The sequence below is a fragment of the Triticum aestivum genome, chromosome 4A (genome assembly GCF_018294505.1).
Source record: "Triticum aestivum cultivar Chinese Spring chromosome 4A, IWGSC CS RefSeq v2.1, whole genome shotgun sequence".
Lineage (NCBI taxonomy): Eukaryota > Viridiplantae > Streptophyta > Magnoliopsida > Poales > Poaceae > Triticum > Triticum aestivum.
In genome coordinates, this window is record NC_057803.1 from 20,899,149 (window position 1) to 20,922,676 (window position 23,528).

Here is a 23,528-nt window from a genome sequence, read left to right on the forward strand (position 1 = left end):
AGGAAATGCTTGGATTGTCCTTGTGGCCTAATTAAAATCCAAACAGTGATCGCGTAAATAAAATCCAGAAATCCAGCACATGTGAGCTCTCCTTCTTTTGGCCTCGGGCCGACCGGTGAGCGCCGCACAAAATCCAACCCTGACATGACATCCGTACGGAACATGCACAGACACAAGCATCTGATCTGCAGTATAAAATCCATCCATGTAGTAGTTCGTGGTTTTGTCTTCGCAGCTCGTGGATTCTACTAGGTCTTTGACATGTCAAACTTGTGCAGGCTTTCTGTCGAGCGAACTAACGCCATTAAAGAAACAGAGGGGGTACTTAGCTTGAGATTCTCTTCCGGCCGGGGACGAACCTGAGGACAGAGACCAGCTAGGAACGGCGAGCTGCCGAGCAGGGCAGCCGCTCACGAGGGCTAACCAACCGATCGATCGACCCAACCGATCCATGATTGACATGACATGGACCCGGCCGTGTACCGTGTACGTGCGTGCACCCTCCTGCGGTCCTTCCCGTCCGATATTAAAATGGTTCTGACAGCCATGGAGGTGATCCACGCCATGTTCTCCGCGGGCCGCTTCACGTGGCCGCTCGCGCGCGCCTCGCCGCGGTTGACTGCTGCGTTGGAGTAGAGTAGCTCGGCGGTGGTGGTTGGCCGCCGCCGCGTGCTCGGAACCTGTTAGGTGCTAACCATAGATTACGCGCTGAATTACGGTTGGCATCGCTTCGTCCATGGCGTCCATGCAAGTAGGGTGATGTGTGCATGCACGTTGCGTTTCAGTTTTGCAGAGCAGCGGAGGTCGGTTGGCTAAGGAGCGATGGGGAGGGCGGGGAGGTGGCTCAGGAACTTCTTGGCCGGCGGCAGGAAGGATGGGAAGAGGGACAGGCCAAACGCCGAGGCCACGCCTGGACCGGGACCGGGGGCGACGCCCAAGGAGAAGAGGTGGAGCTTCCGGCGGCCGGTGGCGCTGGCGCCGGAGCAGCCGGGGTGCGGCGTCGTGCCGCGTGAGTCCGCCGACGGCGTTGGCGCGTCTCGGTCGTCAGCGACGTCGGAGGCGGGGTTCGACGAGAAGAAGCGCGCCGTGGCAGTGGCTGTGGCGACTGCGACCGCGGCAGACGTGGCGGGCGCCGCGGCGCAGGCGGCGGCCACTGTGGCACGGTTGTCTTCCCGCAAGGTGCCGCACCTGACGCCGCCGGCGAGCCTCCTCGCCGAGGGGGCGGCGGCTGTCAGGATTCAGGCATCCTTCAGAGGCTATCTGGTATAATTCGGACCAAACACTTCGTTTTCTGCTCGCGTTCTTGGGACCGACTGACGTGCATGCGCGCAGGCGAGAACGGCGCTGTGCGCGCTGAGGGGCATCGTGAAGCTGCAGGCGCTGGTGCGGGGGCAGCTGGTGAGGAAGCAGGCCAAGGCCACGCTCCGGTGCATGCAGGCCCTGCTCGCGGCGCAGTCCCAGCTGCGCGCGCAGCGCATGCGCTTCCTCCAAGTCCAAGACCACCACCCCCACCACACACCGCCGCCCAGGCCACGACCGTCGTCGCAGCACTCGAGGCACCGCCTATCGTCCTACGTAAGCTCACCTTCTTCACTCGCAGCAGCCGGCGGTGCCAAGCGGAACTTGACACGATATTAATCCTTGAATTTGGGCTTGGAACATGCAGGAGATGGACCGGTCGAGCGAGGAGAATGTGAAGATCGTGGAGATGGACAGCGGCGACCAGCCGGCGCGGCGCGGCGGGGCGAGGGGCGGTGACAGGCAGTACTCTTCCGTCGAGTACCACCACGGCGGCGGCAGGTGCTCGCCGGCGCCGTCGGCCATGACGGAGCTGAGCCCGAGGGCGAGCAGCTGGCACGTGGAGGACCACCTGTCCTTCGGGACGGCGCACAGCAGCCCGCGCTCCCACTCCCACAACGCGTCGGCGGCCATGGCGGAGCCGGCGGCGTCGGACCTGGCGTTCCCGAGCTACATGAGCAACACCGAGTCGTCGAGGGCCAAGGCGCGGTCCCAGAGCGCGCCGAAGCAGCGCGCCGCCGCCGAGGCGCTGGAGAGGCAGCCGAGCGGCAGGCGGAAGGGGGCGGAGCACAGGAGCGTGCCGCGGGGCGCCCGGATGCAGCGGTCGTCGTCGCAGCAGCAGGCCGGGTCGGCGCCGCGGCAGTCGCCCTTCTTCCACCGGCCGTGGTCGTCGTCGACGTCGGTCAGGCTGGACACGTCGACGGCGTCGCTCAAGGACAGCGAGTGCGGGTCCACCACCAGCTCCGTGGTGACCGCGGCCACCACCGTGTCCACCGTCTACAGCCGGACCCGCTCGCTCGTCGGATTCGAGGTGACAATTCTACACTCAAGCATCTAACAGATCGATCAACTGCTGTTATTACTTAGTACTCCATCTTATTTTACCGTGACATATCTTGCTTTTCTTTGTTTTTTCAGGTGCGCAGGGCCCTGTATTAATATTAGTGAATTGCTGGGTTGAACCGCCGGAAACTTCATGAAATGTTGCTTGATAGTCTCGTTCGTGTGTGTTGATGAGAGTTCAGAGCCTAGTAGAGTGTTGTACATACGTCCGAGTCAAGCACTCCTCTTTTTTATTTTGGCTATTCGAGTCAAGTACCAAGTGTACATTTTTTTAATATATAGGGCATATCTGTGACGGGATGGCTGCGGGGTACTAAGTGTAATTAGAAATGTACTATACTGGTTTACCACTAGTGGCACAGTGTAATAAGCTCGTAATTTGCTCAGTCAGGGCTCAAGAGTTCCAACGCACTCACCCAACATACTACTCCCTCAGTTTTTATTTACTCTACATATTAGATTTGACTGAAATCAAATTTCATAAAATTTGACCAAATTCATAAAGAAAAATATGAACATTTATCATAACAAACCTATATGATGTGAAAGTACATTCAATAATAGATGGGTGTGTCTAGGGCACATCTAGATGTGCTTTAGCAAAACTGATAATAAATCTAATGATATCGATTCATTATTGTATATGTTAGTACTTTTGTTTATAAATTTTGTCAAAATTTATAAAGCTTGACTTTGACCAAAGCTAATACATGATCTAAATCTATTTACCTACTAATAAAGCAAGGTGATATTTTTGGTTTCGTCCCGCAATTAATTTTTTCCGTTAGTTTGGGTCACGTTCTAGCAGTCCGTCCGTCTTATTTTGCTCATGTACGAGGTGGTACTAAACGTTGTCTGATCTCACTTTTGAGTCCGTTGCAGGGTATTTTGGGACTGAGCCTGTTTCGTACAGATACTAAAAGAGCCCACATGAGTCATGCAGGTCAGCTGGATTTGGGCCTTGCCAGGCCAAATTATCCTGGCCAACCAAGGCGGCCGATGCAAAAAAAATCTGGCTGGTGGACGACTTGAACACACAACCTAACCATTCGACAGGTGATGTGTCGACCAACTAAGCTCGATCGCAAGATATGATAATACAAAATGTTGATTAACCTATTAAATAGTCCCACCTTGCCCCCTCAAAAAAAAAAAAATAGTCTCACCTTGCTTGCTTAGATCTAATTTTACTAATTTATATATGTCTTGATCTTTTTTGGGTATCGAGGAGCCATACCAGGAATCATTAAGGAGGAAATAAGACGTCTCATAATAAGGAAGGAAAGATGGATTGAGAGAATAAGGAAAGGAAGATGGATTTCAGATGTGATTAGAAAAACAAAGAAGGAAAGAGGGAATTAAATAAGAAGGCAACCCTGAGTCCGTCGCGACTGAGGATGAGAGAAGACAGCTTTCCATATGTGAAAGATGAGGAGAAAAGGAAGCTTCCATTTGCGTGTGGAAGATGAGGAAGAAAAGAAAGAGATCGACCATGATTGAGGATTCAAGAGGATTCCATTTGTGAAAGATGTGGGGTCCGGCTCTCCTGCTGGGTTCCCTGCATCCAGTATTGTGCAGGGCCAACCAATGGGCGACACATGTCCAGGCAGGCCCCACATCTCAAAAACGTATTTTCTTTTTTCAATTACTCAAATTCCCTTATCTTCCCTTCCGATGTTCTCTTTGATCGCATCCATTAGAGAGCTCCGAGAGATGATTCCTCTGAGCGCAATCGGTTCATAGTGTCCATCACGTGGGGCCGTGGCCATGACCGGCAGCTAGGCGGCCGACTTCACCCTCGCCGGTGATTCTTGTGGACGTAAGCAAACTGGTTGCCCCAGCGCCGGCGACGCCTAGGTACGCCGTATGCGCCCGCGCATCCCCATGGCCGCCGCTGGTGTGGTGGTTTGCTTCCCTCCGAGATCCTCTCCCCGAACACCTCCGCCAGCAGTCGCTGACCTCGCCCCAGGTGTACGCGCACAAAGCCGGGCCAGGTAGCTAAAACATGGCGGCCGCATTCCACTTCCCGAACTTCGTCAATGACTTCGGAATCTGCCAAAATGCTAGATCATGGAGCTGGCGTTGCCTTGGGCCATGGGCTCGCGCTCGTCCACGTAAATCACCAGCATGCGGGCGCGGACGACATGGATGATATAGCAGCTGCTGCCTTGGTGCCGGCCATGGCACACGTACGTGGTGGACGCTATAAGCTTGTGCAGCTCAGAGCTCACAAGAATCCTCTAGCGAAGCTCTAATGGCTGCTCCGAGAGTAGGTTAGGAGAGAAAGATAAGGGGATTTGAGTAATTGAAAAAAGAAAATGTGTTTTTAAGATGTGGGGCCTACCTGGACATGTGTCGCCCATTGATTGGCCCTGCACAATACTGGGTGCAGGGAACACAGCAGGAGAGCCGGACCCAAAGATGTGAAGGCAAATGATCTATGTCTGAGAAGGAGCATGCATGGTTGGTGACCCTGCTCACGTCGATGTGAACATGCAAGTTGAGTTTAACGTGAACACATACAAAATTACGTAGATGTCTTTGCAGTAGAAAAAAAAACATAGATCATGGCCGATCAAGATTTTGAATTATTCAAAAAAATTAATGGGATGTACTAACACGCGGCTTACACAAGATCACCCACGGCGGACATGACATTATCATGCAATCGGATCATCATCACCAGTGCGTCCGGTCTCCCAGATCAGACAATGTGGCGCCCACCGCGTAGGAAGACATGAGCAGACCCATTCATAAAGAATACAACTTGATATATATATGAATTGCCAAATAATCAAAAAGTAAGATTAAAGTTAAAGTAAAGTATAATCCAATTCCAATCAAAGTACACTATAAGTTTTTTTAAGAACAATAAGATATTCGACAAGAAAATTTAATATCAATAGTTACTTCGCCTCATATACCGAGACAATTTTTAATTATGCTCCAAAAATATCATAATTTTGCTACATGGTCCGAGGCTTATTCAGTTAATGAGTTGATAAATTTCTTCTTGGTGTCTAAATTTGTTGAACCCGTTCGTTTGTAACTTAATTCGTAGGTGTTTTGTTTAGGTGCACATGCCACGGTTGAACTACTTCTTTATATCAGAACTGCTGATGTCAAGAACTAAGATGTTGTAATACCAATATTTGACGTATGAAAATATTTTAACTCAAGAGAAAAATATTATGTATAATACACGCAAAAAAACATGTCTAAATCACAATAAAAAGTCTTCATTTTTTGTTGGTCATATGCTATATTTTTTTAGAACAAAATAAATTGTTTCCCTTATTTTTCTACTCGACTTAGAAGCACTCGTCACCAAAGTAAAAGGAGTCGAACTCGGATTACACGCTATGTGCGACATAAACTCCGCACTTTTCTCTGTTATATTATAAAAAGATGGAGGATCTTTGTACAATGCTCCTAATATTATGTTATTTCTCATGTGACAACATGGAGGATTTCAATGAGTTTGTTGATGTTGGCATGTCCAATGATGTGAGTCATTGCATTAGTGAAGTGAGGTTTTTTGTCTCCCGTTAACAAAGGGAGTACTACTCAATTACATTTTTCTTAGACATCCAGGTTACTGTGGTTGGGCCAACATCCAGTTGCTGTGGACGACAGTCTCTCTCTCTCTCTTTGAGAAGATGATGTGGACAACAGTCATTACAGCTGCGATGTGATGGGCCTGCATCCTTAACTGTCGGTTGTCCATGTCCCTCTCCTGGCCGCCAAACACGGATCATCATCAAGATCGCCTAAGAAAGACAACCCGGATCAAGACCATATGCATACGTTGCCGCACACCGTATCTCATCCATCCAGCCATCCAATGGAAAAAATTATATGAGACCAGGTCTCATGGTTAGCAGGTGAGACCCGTCCTGATAGATGACACGTGACAATCACAAATCACAAAGCATCTAATCCCCCCCCCCCCCCCCCCTCTTCCCGATTTTAAGTGAAGAGTGAGGGATGCTTTGTGATTTGTGAATATCACGTGTTATCCATCAGAATAGATCTCACGTGAGACCTGCTCTCATAGAATTATTTTCCCCGTCCAATGCATGGAAACAAATGATGCGTATCCCTACTTTTATTCCGTCTCTTCATTTCAAATGTTAATGCCACACATTTAATGGTGCATAAGTACGTCAGATTCCACTAATCAATGGATTTGCTTATACGGGCTGACCGCTGACGGGCACTTGCCGTACGTGGTGGATACCATGCCGCCCATTATCAAGCCGCTTATAAACCGAGCGCATCTGGACGTACGGCATTGTTCTTGTGTGTGTGTTTGTGTGTGTTACCGGCTGTGAACCGGAGTGTCGGAGGCGTCAATGGCACGACCAAGCATGGGCGCCGTCGCCCTCGTGCTGCTTCTGGCCTGGTGCTGCGCGGCGACCACCGTGCGAGCGAGGGAGTGGATCGTCGGCGGCGACAAGGGGTGGACCTTCGGCGTCGCCGGCTGGGAGAACGACAAGCCGATCCAGCCCGGCGACACGCTCGGTGAGCGACCCGATCACACGCGGCCAGCTGCTGGATCGATCCATCATTTTGCTTTACTAACATTCGTTTGGTTTGATGGCCATTAGTGTTCAAGTACAAGCCTGGAGCGCACAACGTGGTGAAGGTGGAGGTGGACGGGTACATGGACTGCAAGGCCCCCGACGGCGCCACGGTTCACTCCTCCGGCAACGACACCTTCGAGATGCCCGGCGGCAAGGCCTACTTCATCTGCACCTTCCCCGGCCACTGCGAGAAGGGCATGAGGATCGGCATCCCGCCTAGATAGATAGGGGCGTTGACTGGCTGATAAATAGCGCGACGTGCTCTCTCGATGGCTAGTTGAACGATAAATAAACCGAGGGTGCTAGGGTGATGGAATGTTTGTCTGCACGTCCAGGATGTTTCTACCGTTAGAGGTGAGCGATTAAAAAGGGAATGAGGCTAGATTTTGCGCCATCCCATGGCGGTAGATTTTGGTCTCCCGCCATCTCTGCCGATTCCACCCTGCACCGCCGCACCCCCCTCCTTTGCGCTAAACTTGGTCTGGTTCACTGGAAAAGATCTATTTCAGCGTTTCTAACGAGCCAGGCTCTTTAAGGTTCGGACTCAGATGGGGGGCACAGAACATGCATCAGGATCACCAGGACCCCAGGTTGAAGGCACCTCATCGTCATCATCGCTCCTTTCTCACCAGAGCCAAATAAACTTATCGTCATCGCCAGGCAGACATGACGTCTCTTTCAAATTTATTTATTTAAACAAATCACTAACGAAAATTACAACTGAGTGAAGAAGTCGTCGTGTCAAGGCCCCAAAGAGCAACCATCACCGACTATGAGAAACATGGATCGGAAGAGTCATACCTGTAAGCACACAAACACGAACAATGGCTGACCGAATCCAACGCGTGCCAAAGCAAAGCAGATTCATCGAAGACCAGTGCCGACCGAATCCAAAGAGATCCGCCGGAGACAAACATCCACGCACACCCTCCACCAATGCTAAAAGCACCACCAGGTAGGGGAGGACATTATTCTAACTCTGGGCTGCTGCCATGCCACCACCTCACTGCCCCAACCAAGATTTTAAAAGTACCTATGTCACCAGAGGTGAGTCGGACCAGCGGCGCCGACAAGAGGACAGAAACCCTAATCTCCTCCAAAGAACCTCGTGGAGGAAGGGAACGGTTATTCACTGCTTCTACTTCTAGAAAGCAGGCCAAGGAGACACTGTGATAAATGGTTTAGCGTTTCCTGTGCTCCTATGGAAAAAGCAGACAGCTCCCTAAAACAAGTAATACGGCTATCCATAGATCTTCTCTCAAATAAAAAAAATCCACAAGATGATTCATCTGCCATACCACGTCAAGCAAGCATTACAGTAAAATAAGGACCCGTGATGAGGGCCATCCGAAGTTAAATCACAGCCCCTCACCAGCTCAACGACCGGCTAGTGCCTAGCAAACCAAGGAACCTAAGGGTGTCCATAACTTCGGGGATGCACAACATAGCATCCAGATTACTTTGATGGGATTCACGTACCGATGGATGGAGCTGCAGTAGCAAGCTTGATGTTGACCGTTGTGTGCAAACTTTAGCAGTCATCGTTGCTAGTAGCATACTTGAACACCGTCCTTTTTGCTCTTGGCGCTTTTGGAGAAATGAAAAGAACCATTACATCCAGTTTCAACAATGTTAGAATGTGCATCAACAAGTAGAAACATTTCCTTGCAGAAAAGGAACACGTAGAAACGTGCTGACATTCTTGGATAATCAATTGAACACGAGCAATATTTGGCTATGAAGTAGTAGATTTTACTTTAACAAAGCATACAAGCAGTTCCGTTGTTTCTAATCAGAGCAACCTTTATAAATTTTTATGCTGTGCAATATAATCTTCGAAACACAATACATGTTTCTACATATGATTAGCGAAGTATCAAACATGTTTGAAAACTGTTTCAAAAATACAAGTCAATAAAAAAAAACAGAAATCTCACCGAAAGAGAGGTAATGGTTAAAGCCACCTGCAATGCTGAAGACTGGAAACTGTTTCGAAAATACAAATCCTCTTCGTCCCGCGCCGTCATCTGCTGCTGCTGTCCCTTAACACATGACTATAAGATAGCCTTCCCTCTGTATCAGCCTGTGCAGATGCACACCCATCAATAGGATGCATTTCGTGTGCACTTTCACAATGCAATTAGTTTGAAATTCCATCATATTCTGAACATAGACAAATGATAGGTTTACCTCTGTAATGGCCTTGATGCACTTCACTTCTTCCTTCACCTCTCCTGTACAACCATATGCACCTTGGACATTCCGCTGCTCACAGACCAAATGAGCACAAGACCAGACCATCTCCTGCTTCACCAGAGTGGAGTAACATAAAAAATGTCAGTTTCAGTTCATGGGCTAGCTGGTTGTCTGGAAAGCTTGTTGATGCTACTAAAATCTTAAACATCACAAGATAAATTAGAAGTGAGAGGCAAGTGCAAAAAATCAAAGGCACATAACTAAACATTTTGCAGGGAAATTCTCAAAATTATCTATGAAATTCCTGGGTTCCATACGTCCGCTAAAAGATTAAACCATGGAGACTTAAGGCAGGAGCAAGTTGCACATCATAAGCTATACCAGTGTTATATTACTAGGCCAAGCTAAATTGCATTCAATAATGTTTCATAGTATTACAAAATAAGTGCTAACTTTTAGAAACACTTTGTTCTCGAACCTAGAGCTAGAGTGAAAGTGGAGAAGTTTTGATGGCTCATGGCATTTGGAGTGGTTTCTAATCTAACACTAAAACATACTTCCATTCTTCACGGGAAGTTGGAAATGGTGAACTGACCGTGATTGCTTTTTCTGATATTTACTTGCAGTCAACCATGACTTGACTGTAGGTTCATACCACTCTATGACTAGCATTTCCTTTCATTTTTTCCTTGCGCTGTAGGCAAAATGTGAATAACTTCCACTTCAGTTACTTACAGGACCAATAGGTGGTGAGCTTTGCAAGTAGTTTTTATCATAGTCTGGTAAGCATTGAAAATTTTGTTCATATGGCTCTCAGGTATACTGGAAGTATTGTGGTAATCAGGCAGGAATCATGTTCCAATTGTGCCCGGAAGATTTTCATCCCTGTTACAGCTTTATCGAAGATAAATGTATTCTGGAAGTGCAGCCTTCCAGGTTGGTTTTACCTATTCGTATAAATTTGTCTGTTGTGGGCTGTGGCAGATAAAGAATAATTTTTGCACGTATCTCACATTCTCACCCTATCCCAACTTGGTCGGTTTACTATGCTTTGTTTGTATCATGTCTTCTGTTTCTACAGTTAATTTGCTGTTGGACATTGGTGATGATGAACTAAGGGTTTCTTCTTTGGTCTACTGTAATTAAAAAAACTTTCCATCAAGCACACTACAGTGCAATATTCAAGAAACAGAACTCATGTTTGATATTCTATTTGAAACTTTCAAAAAGGAACTCTATTTCAATAAAGGAGTATATCATGCTCTCGGTCAGTCAGTGCCTTATACTACATGTGTACGGTGTACCATAGCCATAAGTAGGAGTATGGCTTTTGCTTCAAATGATGACACGTGAGTGTTGCCTCCAACCGCTCCCACTGTCATGGCTAAATCTAACAGGAAACGATTTCAACCAAAACCAGGGGAAAAAAGAGTGGCCCACAATTAAAAGCGGTGCCGTAAAGCGGGCAGACCGCTTCTAGTAATATTGTACTAACTTGGGAAGGATTATTCTCATTGTAGTTTCGTGTATACAGTTGTCCATATGAGTAACAGCTAGCTTTCACTCGATGAATGGATGGCAGATACCTTAAGAAAGAATTTGCAGGAAACTACAAGAATTATAAGTTAAAGTGGAGAAACATCGATAGTAATGATGGAAAGCTATGATTTTTGTGAATGATGTGGAACACTACTTCATGGCACTATGGAAGCTATCAGTGCAGAATGGAAGTTACATAATTTCCATTGGGCTGCTGCCACCCCTCATTTTTGTAATAAAATAATAGGAATTGATGCGCATATAGATATATGGTGGCATGAAATGAAGGTTAAAATAAAAACTAAGTTGCTTGTAATCTAAGAACAGAGCATGACAGCACCATGTACGTACACTGGTAATGAAAGGGAAGGATCCGATTGCTTGATCTTGGTCTCGAAAGGCATATCGGAGTTCACCATATACAAAACCTAATTCGTATCTTGTGTTGAGTTGGTTTCATCTAATGTGGGGATCCAGGATCGACTATGATGATAGATGCTGATCCAATGTGTGAGTGTAAGTTATAGGCATACTGGCTTCTAATATACAGTACTAATACTAATAGAAATAAAGCAAACCATACATAAATACTTTCCACCAGTTCTGAAGAATGAGGTGCTTGGTTGCTGATAATCCACATATCTACTATTTCACGGTTCTTTAAGTGAAATCGAACAAACAAAGTGATGAGACCTCACCTCTAGCACCTGATCCATCCACATATTCAGTTCTGCCCACCTACATAAAAGCAAGAAATTGCGTAAGCATTTACTGCCTTTTGTCTTACCAGCCACTCACCAATATGGCTTTGGCTAACCATCAAGCCTGCAGCATGGGCGTTTAAGATACATATAACATTCAAGCGTAGAAAATATAAATATCTTTGCTTGACTCCAAGTAATGGCAGGACTCAGCTCACCAAGCGAAATGCGTACAGTAGTAGCATTATTAAAGCTTCGGTGGAAGAAAATGTGAACATAAGCTGACTAAAAATTGGACAAGGCAAGCGACATGATTTGATGTTGTACAGCTTTCATTATAACCAGATATGGTTAGGACTTGCTGAAAAGAAAATTCAGAAGGTGAAAGTCAGCCAAACCCATAGGGGTCTTGCTTGCCACTCACCACCATACCTGGTGGTTTAACAAGACAAGGAAAATGCACAATTGTGCAGCTTTGCTTGGGAAAACACACCACTCCGATCACCTTCAGCATACTGGGCCGGAATCTCTCAAACTAAATTGATGTTTTTTTCCCTCTTTCTCCATGGAGCTGAAGCATAGTTTATATTGATTCATAATAAATAGCTAAAATACATTGTAACTATAATCTCCATCTAAGAAACATCAAAACTGAACTGACCACAGGACAGACTGTTAAAGATTTACGGCAGTAATTTGCACATACAGATTATTTTGCGAAGTCAGAATCTGAGCTCTCTGTGGTCATGTAGCAATTACATGGACACTGAGGAGTCCCATTGCTACCTGTTCACAACTAGAAAAGCAATCTGCCTTCTAATGCATCAAGTTATAAATCTACATGGAGTTCATTGCACGAGACATAGCAGCAATCAATTTCTCTCTTGTTTGCTGTTCAGAGCCAGGGGACTTGATAACGAAGGAATGCATGACTTTCCCATTGTTGGATGTGATCTTTGATTCACCAACTTTGACTTCTGCCTCTTCAAAAGCTTGGAACACATTATTTATTGGATAGTTGTCCATAGGTGACATTACACGAACAAGAACCTCATCTTGCACCACCTGGATATCTACTTCTGGCCTAGGTGTTTGGACCCTGCGGTCTACCATACCAGACTCCAAGAACATGTCTCTTTCCGACTCCATCTCTTTGAGCTTCTTCTGGAGATCAGTGATGTGCGTTATGGCATCTCCCAGGAGCGATGCTTTGTCCATTTTTGAGATATTGGGAACAACAGCTCTCAGTGCATAGAACCTCTGGTTGAGTTTTTCCCTCCTTTGGCGCTCAGCCTCAACATGGTTAAGCGCCTCTACCCTCCCGTTTGCTGGTTTTCTTCCCCTCTTTCTTGGCTGGCCCTCCATTGCAGGGGCCACTTGCTCCTTACACAAGCCATCGACACTGCCATTTTCCCCACCCAACAGAGCTGCTTGTGAAGTCAAAACACCAGATTTTGAACTAGACCCTACGCTAAAATCTATATGCCTCGGTGTCTGTGACTGAGGTGGTGGTTGTGTCAGTATCTGCTGTGAATTCTGAAGCTGAAATGGGCTCAATCCAGGGCTATGTGCAGCTCCATTGCTACGCTGTGAAGTCTCATTTTTCACAACTAGAATACCATTGCCAAATTTCTGATGATGAGAATTCAGGCCTCGAGCCTGACTCCATGTGAAGTTCTGCAAACCTTTCCGGACATTGGGGAGCAACAGGCTCTCACCACCACAATTCTTCTGCATATCCCATGACCTTTCATTCATTTTTAATGGAACTGCTCCCGTGTTGACTAAAGGTCGGCTCAGATTCAAATCCTTCCCGAAAATCTTAGCCAAACCGGGTGATATTTGAGCAGAACTATTCTCATCATGCTTCTCAGATGCTGCCTTCTTACTGCTTGCCCCTAGAAACACAGACCTTATTGTTTCCAGAGCTTCAGCACTCTCAAGCACATTCTGCATTGAGCCTAACTCAAGTACACCAGCTTCGAATGGCAGTAGCACAATAGTCCTAAATCCTGCTGCACTTGCAAGGAATCCACGATAGCAATAATTTGAGGGGGAAACCTTGTGCGGATTGTTAGGAATCCAAAGGGGTGCACCTGTTGCAAACACTTGCCCAGGGCCACCTACATGACATGGAAATGCAAAGTACATGGATGCTAGGAAGAATAACTCAGTGTCAGTCACCTGGTCAATTCTGAGAGCATCATCCTCCTCATCAGCCCCAGCAAATGCTGTATGCAGTCGCTCTAACACTCGCTTACGCATCCTTTGTTGGCTCAGTGAAGATGCATCATGAATATCACCACGAGTAGTCGAGTTCATCTCATTATCATGGGGTTCACGGCAAGATCCATCACCCCAGCCAAGGACAAGTTCACCAGATTTGGTGTGGGAGAGTTGCCAGAAGATGGCGTAGTTCCAACGAAGGCTTTTACCATCAGCTTCAACCAGGTCCTGGAGTTTATTTTGCAAGCCCACCAACGCAGACGCTGCTACGAGATTTTCAGATATGGCACCTCCACCTTTCGTCAGATATGTGAAGGCATCTAAGCCCAGCACAGAGGCACAAAGGGATTTGTCCTCCTCAGTCCAGGACCCTCTGGTGCCTTCCTCCTCAATCTCTGTCTTCATCAGTACACTACCTGCTCAAAGTGGTAGGAGTCAGGTCACATTAACAAAATAGCCACATATAAAAAGGAGAAAGCAAAACAAGAAGGGCTGCACTGGTGTGCGAGCTAGCGCCCTACACCGGTAATCACTCCCACGTCAGCCCCGATATCATCGTGACCGGGAGCGGAGAGATGCACATCTGATGCATGAAGTGGTCAGACTGTGTGGTGGTATCGCGTGCTATAGCGTAAAAGCAAAGTTCATGCCACATATTTCCCCAGAAGATGAGTGCATTTCCTTTGCTTTCAAGAAAGTGTGCTTCGTTGATCACTCACTTTCGATAAACAAAGTCGCACAGGACCACTCAAATTCCAAGCAGCATGCAACAAATTCAGTGTTGTACCAAATTTCACTTTTATCATTTATGGAAAAGTTGAAATTTGTCCAGTTACTACTGAAAAAATATAGGGGATTTTTTAATTCGGCAAAAAAATGTGGCAGCAACTGCAATAATCTTAACAGTCACAGGCCAAATAGTGCCATTCTAGCTATGCTTATTTTATCATAAAGTGAATGCAAAAGAGCAGTTTATCATGTCGTCTCCACCTTCAGCATGAAGCCATTAGCAACTTATAAAACGTTTTTCTGAATGTTTGGTATCAGAACATCAAATTAAAGGTTGCTGCATATTTTATTACTTTGTCAATAGAAATGCCCGATCAGTAAGGTGCTGGATCTACAGCGGATCTAGATCTGGATGGTGTACCGGGTATGCACCGGCACAGCTAGAAACTGTGGAGATCGGTGCGGACTAATCAGTGGGTGAAAACAAGCTCATACCTCAAAATCCGATGGCCAAAGGTTGCGGACGGGACCGGGACAGCAGGGACGCGATGAGCATGAACAGGAACGGCGATGCCAGCGAGGGCGGAGGGGTCTGGGGAGGGCGTCAGCCGGCGGCTGTGAGCTATGGGCACGGCGGCGGCTTGTAGGCCACGCGCGCACGCGGTGGAAGAGTAGGGATGTAGGTCGAGATTGGTAGGTCAGGACTCGGACTAGCTAGGGGAAGAGGAAACAAAGGTACGGGAATGGTGGGGAAGGAACCGGCTCCTCTCACTGTCAGTCTGTCACGTGCACAGCACTTCTTGCGGCGCTAGCACGGAGATGGGCCAGCGAAATAGCAAAAGCCCATCTGAGGGGTGAAAACAGCCAGGTACGACCCCATTTCTGAAACTTCTACAAAAAAACGATCTTAAACTTCGCCTATAAAAAAGCAAAAAAAAAGAGTGAAATTTGCCTATAAAAAAGCAAAAAAACAAACCTGATCTGATTTTTTTTCACAAGTGACCCTTCTGCACGACACCATGGGCTGGGTCGTTGTAACACCCACGATACGGATATATCTCCCACGTGTCAGAGCACGACTTAGAGGCATAACCGCATAGTAGGCATGTCGCAAGAGGGGTAATCTTTACACATCCCATGTACCGAATAAGAAAGGGATAAAGAGTTGGCTTACAATCGCCACTTCACACAATACATAAATATAGCATTACATCATCTAGAATACAATCAAGGTCCGACTACGGAACCAAATAAAGAAGGACAACCCCTAATGCATAGATCCCGATCGCCCCAACTGGGCTCCACTACTGATCAACTGGAAACGAAACAAGACTACGAACACGATCTTCATCGAGCTCCCACTTAAGCTCAGCGGCGTCATCTGCATTGGTATCATCGGCACCTGCAACTGTTTGGAAGTATCTGTGAGCCACGAGGACTCAGCAATCTCACACCCGCGAGATCAAGACTATTTAAGCTTATGGGTAGGAAAAAGGGTAGTGAGGTGGAGCTGCAGCAAGCACTAAGCATATATGGTGGCTAACATACGCAAATGAGAGCGAGTAGAGAAGCAAAGCAACGGTCGTGAACTAGAAGTGATCAAGAAGTGATCCTGAAACTACTTACGCTCAAGCATAACACAAGAACCGGGTTCACTTCCCGGACTCCGTCGAGAAGAGACCATCACGGCTACACACGCGGTTGGTGCATTTTAATTAAATTAAGTGTCAAGTTTTCTACAACCGGGCATTAACAAATTCCCATCTGCCCATAACCGCGGGCATGGCTTTTGAAAATTCAAACCCTGCAGGGGTGTCCCAACTTAGCCCATCACAAGCTCTCAACGTCAACGAAGGATATTCCTTCTTTCGGGAAGACCCGCTCAGACTCGGAATCCCGGTTATAAAACATTTCGACAATGGTAAAACAAGACCAGCAAAGCCACACGATGTGCCGACAATCCCGATAGGATTCGCACGTATCTCGTTCTCAGGGCAACACCGGATGAGACTAGCTACGAGTAAAACCAAACCTCAAGTTTTCTTAAGGTGGCCCCGCAGGCAGCTCAGTTCGGACCAACACTTAGACAAGCACTGGCCCGGGGGCTTAAAATAAAGATGACCCTTGGGAGCGCGACTCCCAAGGGAAAAGTAGGTGGTGGTGAGGCAAATGATAAAACCAAGGTTGGGCCTTGCTGGAGGAGTTTCATTCAAAGCGAACTGTCAAGGGGTCCCCATAACACCCAACCGTGTAAGGAACGCAAAATCAAGGAACATAACACCGGTATGACAGAAACTAGGGCGGAAAGAGTGGAACAAAACACTAGACATAAGGCCGAGCCTTCCACCCTTTACCAAGTATATAGGTGCATTAAAGTAAACAAGATATAATAATGATATCCCAACAATAAACATGTTCCAACAAGGAACAAACTCCATCTTCACCTGCAACTAGCAACACTATAAGAGGGGCTGATCAAAGCGGTAACATAGCCAACACAACGGTTTGCTAGAACAATGTGGGTTAGAGGCTTGACATGGCAATATGGGAGGCATGATATAGCAAGTGGTAGGTATCGCGGCATAGCAATAGAGCGAGCAACTAGCAAGCAAAGATAGAAGTGATTTCGAGGGTATGGTCATCTTGCCTGAGATCCCACAAGAAAGAAGAACGAGTCCATGAAGAAGACAAACAGACGTAGTCGAATGGATCCTCACAAACGCGACGTTATCGGAACTAATCCGAAGAAGCAACACCGAAAAGAAGCAAACAACATAGTAAACAACCACCAATAAACATGGCATGATGCACAACCAAGTATGATGCATGTCCGGTTTAAAGAGGGCATGGCATGGCAAAGTGCACAATCAATTCTACAAATTAAGTGGAGCTCCGTTGCATATTGAAGAAAACACCACATTCAAGTTATTTAGTTCGATCTCGTTTATGTAACCAACAATATTAAAATATTGTTAAACATGGCAAGAGGTGAAGCATAATTTAACGAACTATCTAGTCAAGTTTAAATGAGGCCGGAAACAACGAACAACAATTCCGGTAAATCCCCATATGCATATTTTAGATTTGGTACTGTTCTGCCCTAAACACAATTTTAGAGTTGTTAAACATGCAAAGTAAAGCCGCCATGTTAAACTAGGCATTTTTCTACCCCATTTACATATAAAGATTAATTAAATCCGAGCTATGATTAATTAGTTAGGAATTAAAACATTTTAACATGGGATTTAAGCAAAATAAAGCAAACAACAAGTTTTAGCATTTTAGCATGGATGAAAGTGGAATATTATGAAAGTAGACAAAATTCTAAGCATTTTTCATGTATAAAACATTTTAAAATGATGCACGGTTATTAAGTTATTATATGCATGATCAACAAGGGTTTTTCTGCAAAACTGCAGTTTCATGGAAATTAGAAAAATCGTCCTCGCAGGGGAGAAAAACTTCATGGGCCAGATCTGAGGCAAACTGGGCCGGGGGGAGCTGCTGGTTGCTCACCATGGGCTGGGCCTAAACGGTGGAACAGGAGGTCGGGCAGGCCTAGAGCGGTGCTGGGCCTCGCAGGCCGATCGAAGCAGGGGAGCGCTGGGCCCTGTGCGTCGTGGGCAACGATGATGAGCATGATGCATCCTTTGTTGGCTCAGTGAAGATGCATCATGAATATCACCACGAGTAGTCGAGTTCATCTCATTATCATGAGGTAATAGCACCCCAGATACCCTAACTTACACCCAATGTGATGATCTAGTCCCAAACTTGCAAAACTAGACCAAGCCATACCCCAACTTGCATCCAATGTGATGTTTTAGTCCCAGGCCAATGAGAACTCGCCAATTGGCTGGGCCGGTCAACGCATGCAGTTTTGCACAAACCCCCCTGCCATTTGGCTGAATCAACCCGCACTCACTCCCCCCCCCACCCCCCCCCCCCCCCCCCCCCCCCCCCACCCCACCTGAATTAAGGGGCTGTTTGGTTCATGTCCATGTTTCAATCTGCCTGGCCTGGAGCTTGCCTGGAACCTGCCAGGGGTGTGTTTGGTTAGTGACCTGGGATTTTTCTGCCTGGTGAAGTTGCCTGGGTACGCTGCCTGGCTCCAGGCGTAGCAAATCGGACGCCTGGCCCTCTCCCCAACCTGCCTGGGCAAGATGGCCCCACTTATAATTTACTATACCCCATAATATATGGGCAAAGCACTTTCCCCTCCACCTCCACTCACGTTTCCCCTCCCCACAGCTCACAATCTTCTCTCTCTCTTTGGGATTGTTCTTGAGAGAAGGGGAGAAGGAATTGCATGGGAAATTGATTATTGGCTTTGATTCTTCTTTCCCCCAACAATATTTCTAGTTCCTAGTCAGATCTGGTGAAATCATGAAGGTGAGACTGCAATTTTTACCCTATCATGTGTGCCACGATTTGCTGCCCCCTTCTCTGTTTATTTGTTCTTGTGATTAGAACTTGCTAGCATGAACGCATCTAGTGCTTCTTTTCATTTGGCTTCTTTTTTTTACTTGATTGGAAGCTACAACCTTCCAGATCTGAAGAAACCTCTTACTAGAGTAATAATCTAGCAGTACTTTGCATATATGTGTGCACGCATGTAATCTTAAATCTGGCATAGAACAATCTCTCTGTTATTGGTTCTACTGACTACATATACGTACATCTCACTTGTTTCTTATACATTTATTTCATCTAATATTCAGATGTATACGGAATCTGTCCATTATGTTATCAAGAAACGACGGGCGTTAGGTGTTCTAGCTGTAATGTTGGCCATTGTCCGGTGGCGTCGTCAACGTAGACATTACAGTCTTAGAATGTCTCGAAGAAAGTATGGGCCATTGGTTGATAGAGATCTGGAGAGGCAAAAAAAGTTGAATGACCTGTACAATTCAACCGATAAAAATTGCATCAGTCAACTCCGGACGACGGGGCCGCTGCGCAGTGGGTTTGATGATGTGAACAAACAAGTGATGCTCTCCAAATCTACTCTAGATGGCTTATCGGTAATTATCTCATACAAATTATCTATTTGTCGAGTGTTCAACTACTGATGTGGAACTAACAATAAAATTCATGTAGGCTAATGATCGTGGAATTCTCTCTAAACCGATTCAGTTCTACGACAAGTTGAAGGATTATTTAGTGGCTCGTCGGCAGATGGCTCTTTTATGCAAGACCCTTTCTCTGCAGCTGAAACTGACAATGATGATAAGGTAAAAGATGACATGATGAATGATATGTCCACCTTTGATGAAGCGAAGGGTCCAACAGGTCATGACTCGGATAAATTAGATACAGATAGTGATGATTGTGAAGCGGTGGCTGCTCTTGCTGCACTGATAGTCAAGTTTCCTCGTCCAATGTTTTTTTGACCCTTTAACAGTAGGAGAACCTCCTACTGTTTTTGTATTAATATAAAAGGGGTAACACTTTACATGAGGATTTTTACATGATGACTTTACAATTCACCCTTCCTTTGGGAGGTGGGGGGGAACTTAAGCTATAGAGGAGAGGATGAGTGGGATGAGATTTTTATGCTTTTCCTTAACCCTATAGGTAAGGAGAGAAAAATCAGTCTTAAGCCTATCCAACCATGAAGTCTTTGAGGGCATCATCCCCCTGAAATGTTTGTTGTTGCGTTCCTTCCAGATACTCCATGCGGCCGTCAGGAATAGCTCCATGAAAAGAGGCCTGTTCCAGTTATTCTTGGCAGACACAACTTGTTGCAGGCGAGGTTGTCCCTGATTCCACGTAATTCCAAGGCTGGACCAACATTCAGTACTGAATTGACACTCAAAAAAGAGGTGTTCCAGTGTTTCCTCAATGTGCAGCCCACATAGGATGCAATCATAGTCATTTCCTATATTGTAATGTCTCCTCTTGAGCATATTTCGCGTGTTCAATCGGTCAGAAAGGAGCAGCCATCCAAAAACTTTAATTTTCATGGTGGATTTTCCTCGTCCAATGTTGCGGCTCTAAAGCCTAACAAGAAAAGTTTCAAAAAAAGTCCAAAGCCAAATACTCTGCCACCACCACAAAATGATAAAGCTAAAAGGTCAAAGCCAAGATCATCTCAAGCATCACAAGATGACACTAATATGGATGTGCTGCTCACAAGTACTTTGATAGGCATACGAGAAACCCTTGCAAGTCCAGTACAGACTGTAGCCCCAAAGGACCCAAATGCTCCTTTATGGGACATGCTCAAGAAGATTCCGTTGCCACCTGATGAGAGGATGTCGGTCGGGATGCATCTATGCAAGCCAGAATTTGCAGTCCATCGAGGTTTTCTTGTCAACATGGGTCAAGAATACCTGGAGCGTTGGGTGTATACATACTTATCTTATCTGACAATTATCCTGCTGGCAAACGTGTCGGCGATGATCTTGTTGGTAACCTTGGAAACAAAGATCCTGCTAGTAACCTTGGCGATGATCCTGCTGTTAACTCTAGCCCTTTCTGAGTAAGATTGATTGGTGGTCTACCATATTGTTGGATCCTTTTGGTTGCAAAACACTAGTTTCTAAGTAGTCAATGACTAGCTTTTGGCTATGCACAACTGATGTCTAAGTAATGGCTGATGGTGGTATTATTTTGCTACAGCCTTCTGCTTAGTTTCCAAGTAGTATCAGCATGCATGATATGATTATTAGATGCTAATGTGAAAGCTGTGTTGCTTTCTGACTTGGATAAGTTTCTAGGTAGTATCAGGATGAATACATAATTAGACTTCTGGTTATGTTAATTCCACAAGGATAATTTGTGTATCTCTTGCATTCCAGATGTGCTGGACAATGAGTATTAATCAAATGTAATGCATTGTGGTTATTCAACAGCAATGTTGCTGTGTATCCTCAGAGTTATAAAATCATTTGCCTTCAGTGTTATGCTTATGAAACTTCAGATTATTATTACTTTTTGCTTATCAAATTATTTGGCTTTGTTATGCTTTTGAAAAGTCCGACCATATTTATTTATATTTATATTTAGCATATGCATATCGGTGATCTCCAATCCCAGGCAATATAGCAACCAAACACTGCCTGGGCCATTTATCCACACAAGCACGTTCCCAGGTCAGCAACCAAACGCAGCCTAGAAACATGGTCGTGCCTGGCCAGGCATTTTTTGCTGAGATGTCCATGCAACTCCCAAGCAGCTATTTTGCCCAGGCAAACCAGTGACACGATCCAAACACACCCTTAATTCAGGTGGGGGGTGAGTGCGGGTTGAATCAGGCAAACGGCAGGGGGTTTTGTGCAAAACTACACGCGCTGACCGGCCCAGCCAATTGGCGAGTTCTCATTGGCCTGGGACTAAAACATCACATTGGATGCAAGTTGAGGTATGGATTGGTCTAGTTTTGCAAGTTTAGGACTAGATCATCACATTGGATGCAAGTTAGGGTACCTGGGATGCTATTACCTCCATTATCATGGGGTTCACGACAAGATCCATCACCCCAGCCAAGGACAAGTTCACCAGATTTGGTGTGGGAGAGTTGCCAGAAGATGGCGTAGTTCCAACGAAGGCTTTTACCATCAGCTTCAACTAGGTCCTGGAGTTTATTTTGCAAGCCCACCAACGCAGACGCTGCTACGAGATTTTCAGATATGGCACCTCCACCTTTCGTCAGATATGTGAAGGCATCTAAGCCCAACACAGAAGCACAAAGGGATTTGTCCTCCTCAGTCCAGGACCCTCTGGTGCCTTCCTCCTCGATCTCTGTCTTCATCAGTACACTACCTGCTCAAAGTGGTAGGAGTCAGGTCACATTAACAAAATAGCCACATATAAAAACGAGAAAGCAAAACAAGAAGGGCTGCACTGGCGTGCGAGCTAGCGCCCTATGCCAGTAATGGCTCCCACGCAGCCCCAATATCATCGTGACCGGGAGCGGAGAGATGCACATCCGATGCATGAAGTGGTCAGACTGTGTGGTGGTATCGCATGCTATAGCGTAAAAGCAAAGTTCATGCCACATATTTCCCCAGAAGATGAGTGCATGTCCTTTGATTTCGAGAAAGTGTGCGTCGTTGATCACTCACTTTCGATAAACAAAGTCGCACAGGACCACCCAAATTCCAAGCAGCATGCAACAAATTCAGTGTTGTACCAAATTTCACTTTTATCATTTATGGAAAAGTTGAAATTTGTCCAGTTACTACTGAAAAAATATAGGGGATTTTTTAATTCGGCAAAAAATGTGCCAACAACTGCAATAATCTTACAGTCATAGGCCAAATAGTACCATTCTAGCTATGCTTATTTTATCATAAAGTGAATGCAAAAGAACAGTTTATCATGTCGTCTCCACCTTCGGTATGAAGCCATTAGCAACTTAAAACATTTTTCTGAATGTTTGGTATCAGAACATCAAATTAAAGGTTGATGCATATTTTATTACTTTGTCAATAGAAATGCCCGATCAGTAAGGTGCTGGATCTACGGCGGATCTAGATCTGGATGGTGTACCAGGTATGCACCAGCACACCTAGAAATTGTGTAGATCAGTGGGGACTAATTAGTGGGTGAAAACAAGCTCATACCTCAAAATCCGACGGCCAAAGCTTGCGGGCGTGACCGGGACAGCAGGGAGGCGATGAGCATGAACAGGAACGGCGAAGCCGGCAACGGTGGAGGGGTTTGAGGGGAGGCGTCAGCCGGCGGTCGTGAGCTATGGGCATGGCGGTGGCTTGTAGGCCACGCGCGCACGCGGTGGAAGAGTAGGGATGTAGGTCGAGATTGGTCGGTCAGGACTCGAGACTAGGTAGGGGAAGAGGAAACAAAGGTACGGGAATGGTGGGGAAGGAACCGGCTCCTCTCACTATCAGTCTGTCACGTGCACAACACTTCTTGCGGCGCTAGCACGGATATGGGCCAGCAAAATAGCAAAAGCCCATCTGAGGGGTGAAAGCAGCCAAATACAACCCATTTCTGAAACTTCTACAAAAAACGATCTTAAACTTCGCCTATAAAAAAGCAAAAAAAGTGTGAAATTGGCCTATAAAAAGCAAAAAAAAAAACCAATCTGATCTGATTTTTTTCACAAGTGACCCTTCTACATGACACCATGGGATGGGGCGTCATGCTAGATGGCGCGACGACTACCTCTACCAAAAAGACATCATTCTATCTAGCATGATGCCCCGGGCCAAGGTGTCATGCT

At 46.2% G+C, this 23,528-nt stretch overlaps 4 protein-coding genes and 1 long non-coding RNA gene across 7 annotated transcripts; 3 read left to right on the forward strand and 2 right to left on the reverse strand.

The window, feature by feature from the left end:
- Positions 1-403: 403 nt before the first annotated feature.
- Positions 404-2,747, forward strand: LOC123081608 (protein IQ-DOMAIN 19). 2 transcript variants are annotated; one of them, XM_044504156.1, is made up of 5 exons: positions 404-687; positions 786-1,263; positions 1,333-1,575; positions 1,667-2,329; positions 2,437-2,747. In XM_044504156.1, the coding sequence occupies exons 2-5, from the start codon at positions 823-825 to the stop codon at positions 2,455-2,457; spliced, it is 1,368 nt and encodes a 455-aa protein (XP_044360091.1). In that variant the 5' UTR covers positions 404-687; positions 786-822; the 3' UTR covers positions 2,458-2,747. The 2 variants fall into 2 exon arrangements, with proteins under 2 accessions (XP_044360091.1, XP_044360090.1); XM_044504155.1 differs by having other exon boundaries at positions 454-1,263.
- A 3,869-nt stretch (positions 2,748-6,616) lies between these two features.
- On the forward strand, positions 6,617-7,895 carry LOC123084859 (basic blue protein-like). The gene is made up of 2 exons (XM_044506390.1): positions 6,617-6,885; positions 6,972-7,895. The coding sequence occupies exons 1-2, from the start codon at positions 6,717-6,719 to the stop codon at positions 7,169-7,171; spliced, it is 369 nt and encodes a 122-aa protein (XP_044362325.1). The 5' UTR covers positions 6,617-6,716; the 3' UTR covers positions 7,172-7,895.
- Positions 7,896-11,949: 4,054 nt separating this feature from the next.
- LOC123084858 (transcription factor MTB1) lies at positions 11,950-15,135 on the reverse strand. Its single transcript, XM_044506389.1, has 2 exons — positions 14,834-15,135; positions 11,950-14,025 (listed from the first exon to the last, which is right to left on the reverse strand). Exon 2 carries the CDS (start codon positions 14,012-14,014, stop codon positions 12,221-12,223), a length of 1,794 nt encoding a protein of 597 aa, XP_044362324.1. The 5' UTR covers positions 14,015-14,025; positions 14,834-15,135; the 3' UTR covers positions 11,950-12,220.
- A 3,346-nt stretch (positions 15,136-18,481) lies between these two features.
- On the forward strand, positions 18,482-21,240 carry LOC123084860 (uncharacterized). 2 transcript variants are annotated; one of them, XR_006439435.1, is made up of 4 exons: positions 18,482-18,730; positions 19,060-19,362; positions 19,439-19,915; positions 20,009-21,240. XR_006439435.1 is itself a non-coding variant. In XM_044506391.1 (4 exons), the coding sequence occupies exons 1-4, from the start codon at positions 18,725-18,727 to the stop codon at positions 20,040-20,042; spliced, it is 477 nt and encodes a 158-aa protein (XP_044362326.1). In that variant the 5' UTR covers positions 18,482-18,724; the 3' UTR covers positions 20,043-21,240. The 2 variants fall into 2 exon arrangements, 1 of the variants encoding a protein (XP_044362326.1); XM_044506391.1 differs by having other exon boundaries at positions 19,439-19,572.
- Positions 21,241-21,699: 459 nt separating this feature from the next.
- LOC123084861 (uncharacterized) lies at positions 21,700-23,195 on the reverse strand. Its single transcript, XR_006439436.1, has 2 exons — positions 22,909-23,195; positions 21,700-22,105 (listed from the first exon to the last, which is right to left on the reverse strand). It is a non-coding gene; the product is annotated as an uncharacterized lncRNA (long non-coding RNA).
- Between the last annotated feature and the right edge of the window lie 333 nt (positions 23,196-23,528).